Here is a 7995-nt window from a genome sequence, read left to right on the forward strand (position 1 = left end):
GAAAGTTAAGAGTGTAACTGTGTCCTGCTAAATCCCAGTTTTACCACATATTCTCACTACCTCTGCTGAGCAGACACAAGCTGCTGAACAGTGATTAGGTTTAGAGACTTGATCTGCCCAACTATGGCTTGGCAGTTCTGTTTCTGGCGAGGTCAGGCAGACCTGGCTTGATTGGGCCATGTGAACTTGGGCTGGCACTGGGCAGGCATGTGGGTATGCAGGAGGTGACACTATCCCTGTCAGCACTTCACAGCTCATAAATCACCTCACTGATTAGATATAATGCAGGTGGAGTGGTGAAAGGACATATAATATCTCCTACTACAGTAATGTAGAGTGTGTCTCTTGCGTCTTTATGCAATGGGTTGGGAAGCAATTGGGAAGCAGTTGTCAGAAACCCCTTCCTTTGTGTCACTGCAAAAGAAATGGCTGAAATGTCTTTTCAAGCACATTTTTCCTCTGCTATTTTTTGTCTTCTTCCTTCATTAAAAATAATTGTTTTCAACTCTCCTGTCAGTTTTGCTGGGGGGTCCCATCTGTGGGTCCATGACTAAGTAAGGCCAGGGACAACACAGAGATAATAGTCAGTTCTGTTGGGAAAGAACATACTTGATTTCCATGTCCTTGTCTGCACTACTTCTCTGAAGGCAAGTATCATCCAGGAGGCTTTATTTAGCACAACAAAGTCCAGGGAACTGTCCATGTCTGTCCACAGACTGTTTCTGCCCATGGGAAGGCACCTCACAATTACAAGAGTATCAGCCATCCATCCTACAATGCCATAATAATCAGTGTGGTTGCATTTAGCTCGTTCCATGTTTTTCTTCTCAATCAAATAGCAACACTTACATTTTAGCCAAACTGATACCCGCAGCCTTGATTCTTGCCTGTGACTAGACTCCAGTTATGATCTTTGCACTGACTGTTCTCCTGGCTGGCTCATTTCAGGGCTCCAAAGAGTGCGTCAGCTGGAGAAAAACACAAGGTACTTCAGGCGAAAACTGCATGAAATGGGCTTCATCATTTATGGCAATGATGATTCTCCTGTTGTTCCCTTGCTCCTTTATATGCCTGGTAAGATAGGGTAAGTACTGAAAAAAACTTGCTGGCAAAACGAGCACTGTTCAAGTTTGTGGGTTATTTGGTACACACTGCAGAAGATGGTGTTCTCTGTCATAGGTGCTTCCGAAGAGAAACATACACTGTCAGTTGAATTCCTATTTTAGTTCTGTTTTCTTTTAAATTTGGCCCTAGGTTTAATTTTGAGTTGTTCCAGATGTCAGAATTTTAAAATTTTTCTCTTTTCCTTTTTTAACATGGTTTGGAATAATACTTTTCATAACATTTTGAATTTGAATTTTTTGGTTTTGGATTTGTAATCATTAAGGAGACACATTGCATTTGATGTATGAACTGGTTTAGATGTCTGCTTTTTTTCCCCATCTGATTTTTGAGTGGTCTTTGCATGTTTTACCATTCAGTTCCTCTCAAGCAGCACTTTTGCACTGACTTGCACACACAGACCAGAAGTCAGTAGTAGCATAATGGTAGTGTTGAGCTGTAGGGAGTATTTGCAGGTAGCTTAGGGTGGCTGTGGGTTCTTGGCACATGCCACATACAAGCCTTCCTAACAGGCAGAGGAACTGTGAGAGCAAATAAAGCATCACACAGATTGGTTTATTCCTACTGATGTTCAGGAATCAAGCATTCATACCTTCCACAAGGCCAACCTCTTCCATCCTTAGGGACTGTGAATGCCCAGATGGTTTGATTTGTACTCAGAGACTTTCACTGACATGAATGAATCATGTCTACCCTGAAGAGCCCTCTCTGCCATCACTCTTCTAGTATTTGACACTCGCTTGGTTTCATGAGCTGCTAAGCAGCAAAGAATCTCAGTCCTGCTGGTAAAATTCTGGCTTTTATGGAAACCAGTGGGAATATTCAGTCAATTGAAAACAGGATTTTACCTATTGTTGCATTATTTGCAACTGTTTTTTGTCTGTGATCAGTTTATTTGGGATAATGTATTTTTGATTTTTCTCCTTCTACTTTTTCTCTCCTTAGGGCTTTTGCAAGACGCATGTTAGAAAAAAATATCGGGGTGGTCGTGGTTGGGTTTCCAGCTACTCCTATCACAGAATCCAGGGCTCGGTTTTGTGTGTCAGCTGCACATACACGGGAGATGTTAGACACGGTAAGCACAGCAGATTAATTAACCTGCCCAGATTAACTTCTGGTGCAAAGGAGGATGGGAGAAGCTGTGCCTCTGCTACTTTGAATCTCAATAGTTCATTTTTACACTTGTTTTTCTGGCCTTGTCACTTGATCTTTAAAGACATTTGAGCCTTATACATTTTATTTTCTAAAATAAATTGTGGGACATTTAACTTCGTACATTCTTCTCTTTCCAATACTGGCTGAATCTGTCATGACTAATAAAAACCTACATGAAAAGCACAAGACAAAAGTTAAATGCTCCATCAGAACTTTCAGAGTAGAAAACCTGAAACTATATGGAAATAATTGAAAATCAAGTTTTCCATACCCATATTTCCATTCCATATTTCCATGTGTTTCTTGAATTACAGAAGTATATGGGACAGCCTTGGGGGTACAGGTGGAAATTGCAAACAGTATTTGGAACTGTTTGAAGCTAATCAAGTTTGATTGGTGCTGTCTGGCCAGTCTCACTTCTGTATCTTTCTGTGATATCAGAAATACCATTAAGAGTATGTTGAGACTTCCATCATAAACCTCCGTTCCAACACAGAAATGTGTTTAAAATAAACTCCTTGAAATTTTCCATTTCCTTTTTTTGCCGAAGGTGTTTTTGGCCTGGCTTGATATATGTTCTTTCATTCTCAGACTAAGCCAACTTAGAGGCATGGAACAAAGAGGCTTAATGATACATTTCAGGTTTTGCTTTTCCTCTCTTTGCATGAGTGTTGATGGTCAAAGCAAAAAATCCTTGAACATGGAAAGGCATTTGAGTTAAATGTGCCACTGGTTCATGCAGACAAGTATGTGAGCTACAGAAAGCTCCCTAGTCTCCTTTTGCATCCTGAGATGCACATGGATGTGGAGGCTGGAGCCCTGTCCTGCTGGCCAGCTCCCACACCAGTGTAGATAGCTTTAAAATAACATCAAAAACCTGCCTTGCATGTGTGCAGTGTAAAATTCCTGCTGCTTTAAAGGTGCAGAAATTATTAACAAGGTGCAATACCATAAAGGTATTTAGTCAAACAGAGCATAGCTACATTCTTGTGTTGGCCCTTACCAGCTTTTGTTGTTTGGCTGTATTTTGGGTTATGTAACTGGCAACAGGCAATGAAGTTGATCTGAAGATTAATCTCTCGAGGTTGCTGCTTTGATTTTCTTCCTTTTTCCCCAAATGTCAAGACCACCTCATTTTTGGGCTGTCGTTCTGCATTCACTTCCTGCTACCTGCACCTTGCTGCTTGCAGGGAAGGTCTGACACTCCCCAGCCATCGCTGAATGTGCTGAGCTTTTGCCACAGCATTTGTGGTATTCTTCCAGCATGGGGGAAAGGAGATTCCCAGAGTTTAATTATTTGCAGAAAGAAAGCTTTTAGGACAAAATACCTTGTGACTGTGATTAAACCCAGGGTAACAACAGGTAACAAGCACAATGAAAATGTTTCCCTTTGGCAAAATTTGTTCTGTATCTCAGCCTGGAACTAAAGAGGAAAGATCTATGAAAGGGCAAGCTCCCAAGAATAACTTCCTTAATGACCTGGAAGGTATCTTTCTGCATAAACCATTACTAAAATACTTCTTTTTATTCTAAATTACTTCTTTTTGTTCATTAGCTTGTTTTAGTGGCTTAACAGAAACAGGATCAAAATCAAAATTTCCTTCTTTGATGCCAAAAAGCTGGCTGCTCTTGAATGGGGGTCAGATGCTGCTTCCCTATGATACAGAGTTCCTTGGCTACTTTTTGAATCCACTGAGAGCTGGGGACACAGCTCACCAAATTGCATTGCAGTATTAATGAACAAAAATTATTTGTCCCTGTGATATATAAAATAATGACATTCACTAAAATTATCTTAAACTATTCAGACTCTGTATGCTGACTCTGCTCAGCAACATAAGCTGAGTACTACCTAAGAAAATGCATTGGCAACTCCAGTCTTTGGGAGCTGTGGAGGAATACTGAAGTATAGCCTCACACATTTATTTTGCATGAGCAAAGATAACTTTTTGTCTTGGTTGTTACCTCTCTGTGCTTTTGGAAAAAGTAAATTTGTTTTCATCTGTGCCTAATTAATGCACTTACTAATAAACTATAACCTATGGAAGGAGTAAATTCCTTTCTCATACTTGCTGCTGTACATCTACAACTGCACTAATGTTCACTCTTGCAGAATGAATGCAAAATTTGGCCATTTGTCCTTTAAACTTTCTTTAATTGGTTTTGTTGGGGTTTTTTTTGTTTCTGTTTTTTTTTTTAATAATCTTGTTCTGCAGTAAAGTAGAACTTACTAGAACTTCCTTTCTTTTCCAATAGAATTGACAAAGTATCATGGTCTTGCAGGTTTTGAATGCTCTGGATGAATTGGGTGATTTTCTACATCTGAAATATTCCCGGTATTCCAAGTCAGCTCATCCTGAATTGTATGAAGACTCTAGGCTTGAACTTGAAGATTAAGTTTTCCACCCATGAAGAGAACATTATGATGCTATGAAAGGGCGGAAAACCTGAAAACTAAACAATACAAATGCATTTCTTCCCTTCTAAGGACCATTTTTATTTCTCAGTTAACTAAAAGGAGGGGAAGCTCAGGTGTTGCATCACATTGTATCAAATTTCTGTATTCAAGAGACTGAAATACTGATACAGATTTGTCTCCCCAGGAGATCTGTCCTTCTTAAAGTATTTTTGATGCAGAATGAATGCATCCATTGACCCAGTTGCTAACGTACAGCTTTTGATATGGCCCTTTTTTATGAAGAGGCTTCAGATAGTCTTAATTGTGACTGAAATAATAAAATTTAAAAAGTTAATAGATTCCAGTGTAATATAGCTGAGCTTCGTCAGTGAGGCTGACTTTGATCTCTTGAAGAGCATAAATCGAGACGTCGGTGTGGACTGCCACAAAGGAATGAGCAGAAAGTGACCTCTTTAACTAAGTTGCACTATCATGCATTTCTCCAAGGACAGAAAGTGTTAGAAAAAGTCTAATGCTGAGAACAAGAAAAGTGGCCTGATGAGATCATGTATTTCTGAGAGCAAGTTATGGGAAAGGGAAAATTCCTCCTCTCTACAGACCTTTCCTCCATCACCTAAATGCACTCTTAGCTTTGAATTGTACAAAAAATTTGGCTTAGATTTAAACAGAAATGCATTTCTCCCAACTCATTTGACCTAGAACCTATCACATCACTATCTAAATTCTTCAGCAGGCTTGCTCCCTTTTTGTGGAGCAGTAGTAAATAATTTTAATAAACATTTAACTTTCCCGTAAAAACCTTGATCAAAACAGTCAGATACTTGCAGTTTGCAAACTGCAGATGACATTTATGGGCCCATTCGTAAGTTTCCTGAGCTACTTATGAGCCTCATAAATTCACTAACAAGTACATAATGCTGGAGCTGTTCGTTATGCAGAATGTGAAGCTCAAGATACCATAAGCAGTTCTGCCACCTGTTAAATAGAAAACTCCACCATTTCTATACATGCTACATCCATCAGTGAAGTAACATTTCTTGAAATATTTTTGTCTGTTTTATGCATGTCAGGGTTTGTTCTGTACAGGGTATTTTTTAGGTTTTTTGTTTTTCAAATAATTATTGTATCTCCTGAATAGGAAGATACCCTTGTCCCCTTGTCCACTGCCTGAGTGCCAAATGCTCAAAGCTACCTGAAGGAGTTGTTCCAGACAGCAGCTTCCCTGCAATGCCAGCAGCCACAAGCATCAGGGTTGTGTGGGCTGAGTTGCTGGAAGGAGATTGGAGGCTTTTTCCTAATTTTTTTTTTCCCCAGCGTTGAAAAGCAGTTCTGCAGCTTTAAGAATGAACTCCAAACAATTCCATGCTATCAAATGTCATTGTAAACACATCAGATGAGAGATGTTTAGCTTTCTGTTGCACAGATGTACCACACTTTCATGTACTCTTGAAAGCTGTGGTGTAAACTTAACCCACAGCTGCAATATTACATTTAAGAACAGAACAATTAAATTGTGGAGTACCAATTACACTATATTACTCCCTGCTTGTTAAAGCAGCTTTCAGGATATAACAAGGCCGACCTATTATGAGGGCCCATTTTTTGTTGGATTTTTGTTGCTGTTGTTGTACAAGTTAATAAAAATCCAGTGGTGCTATAACTTTAAGAATTGATTACAACACATTCCGTAATATCAAATGTCAGCTTTAAGAAATGTTTATCAGGGGCTGGGGGAGGACAAAGTGGGGTGTCATGTGATTCTTCACTGTGGTAGATGGACTTGAAAAGCACTGCCGAGGTGCAGGGGAGCTGTGTTTGTGGACAAGAGCAAACTCACTGTATAAATATTCAAATACCCAAGCACAGGACAAGAAGAAATTAGGAAACATGAACTTCATCTTTGAGTAACCTGGCAGTTTGTGGTGCACAACTTTGTTACATGCAGAGTGAGTGCATTTACTGTGAAAGGAGATGGGTTGAGAAATCTCTGCAACCTGTTCCTTGAGGAAAAGCACTGGATTTGATATATTGCTTTTTGATCTCTATTGCTGAACATCTGTGGCCAGATCCTCAGTTGACTTCTGACCTTCCATCTTGGGGTATACAGTCATAGTTTATATTTCAGCAAACATCATTACACGTCCTGTTGCAGGCAACATGCTATTTCCCTCAAAGAGAGGCCTGAGATTGATTAAACTACAGAGTGATCACTTTCTGTACCCCAGTAGGGGAATGTTTTCAGTCTAAAGCTGAATTCTTCCTGCCCTCAGAACATTATTCTCACTCATATTAAGGACAGCTATTTTTTAGAGACTGTCAGTTGATTTATTATGTGCTCTCTTCTGATTTCTTCCATCCCTTACACACTAGAGAAAGTACAGACCGACTACCTCTTGGCTTGGGGAACAATTAGGGAGAAATCTCTGCTCCACTCATGCAGTAATAAAACTCCCAGGAACTTCAGTCTTTTAGATTTTCCCCATGAGGTTTATAGTCTGGCACTTGCTTTTCTAACAGTGTGGAGTTTTTCCTGGTTTAATTAAATTTTAAAAGATTTAGAGGTGATCAGCATTTGAAGACTCTATTTTAGCTCATGTCTGAAAAAGGCTGATAGAATACCCATTAGGAACTTTGCACCTCTAGCACAGGATCAAGTAATTCCTAGAATGTGCTCCCTCTTCAGGCATGCATGTTCTTGGAAAACATAGTTCTCTCTAATTGCTTTAGAAGGTTTTGAAGAGCTGCCTTCCATAAATTTAAAAAATGCTCAAGTTGTCATATTTTAATCCAGTGGAAGTGGAAGTGTAAATACACTAACTATTTTGTGGGCAAGCTGCATCCTGTTATCTTACCTAAAATCTTGATGGACCTTTATGACACAGGAAAACTCTAGAGTTTCTCTTTGACAGAGAAACTGAATTGTTTGCCCTTTCCTGCACCTTTATCCTTCCTCATCTTTTAGAAAGTCATCTTCTTTAGAAAGTCTTCATCTCCTGAGCTTATCAAACTTGTCGAAGTGGTTCCCTCCTCCAATTCTGTCTTTTTTCTATTGTTCTCTGTTCTGCTGTTCTCTGTTGGGGGAAAACCACACAGGCAGCTGCAGTGGACTTGAGTGCAACAGTTGCCTTTCTGGGCATTGCCTCACTGCCTGCTTTTCCTTGTATTCTCATCAGCTCTTACAGACTTTAATCTTTCCATTTCAAGTAAAAAGTTTTCTGTGGATGGTGCTAAATTTCTGTGCTGAACCAAATCTGAACTGCCCAAGCTGTTGAACCAAGAATGGGCTTGTTCTGTCACTT

The 7995-nt window shown here is 39.6% G+C and overlaps 1 protein-coding gene across 1 annotated transcript in view; it reads left to right on the plus strand.

Annotated features, from left to right (window-relative positions):
• SPTLC3 (serine palmitoyltransferase long chain base subunit 3) overlaps window positions 1-4719 on the plus strand; it is a 77988-nt gene extending 73269 nt beyond the window's left edge. The window contains exons 10-12 of the mRNA XM_062489391.1: window positions 949-1084; window positions 2068-2197; window positions 4561-4719. Coding sequence (XP_062345375.1) covers window positions 949-1084; window positions 2068-2197; window positions 4561-4674 — 380 coding nt within the window. The 3' untranslated portion in view covers window positions 4675-4719. The remainder of the gene's footprint in view (window positions 1-948; window positions 1085-2067; window positions 2198-4560) is intronic.
• The last annotated feature ends 3276 nt before the right edge of the window (window positions 4720-7995 follow it).

Source organism: Cinclus cinclus, chromosome 3 (genome assembly GCF_963662255.1).
Source record: "Cinclus cinclus chromosome 3, bCinCin1.1, whole genome shotgun sequence".
Taxonomy (NCBI): Eukaryota; Metazoa; Chordata; class Aves; order Passeriformes; family Cinclidae; genus Cinclus; species Cinclus cinclus.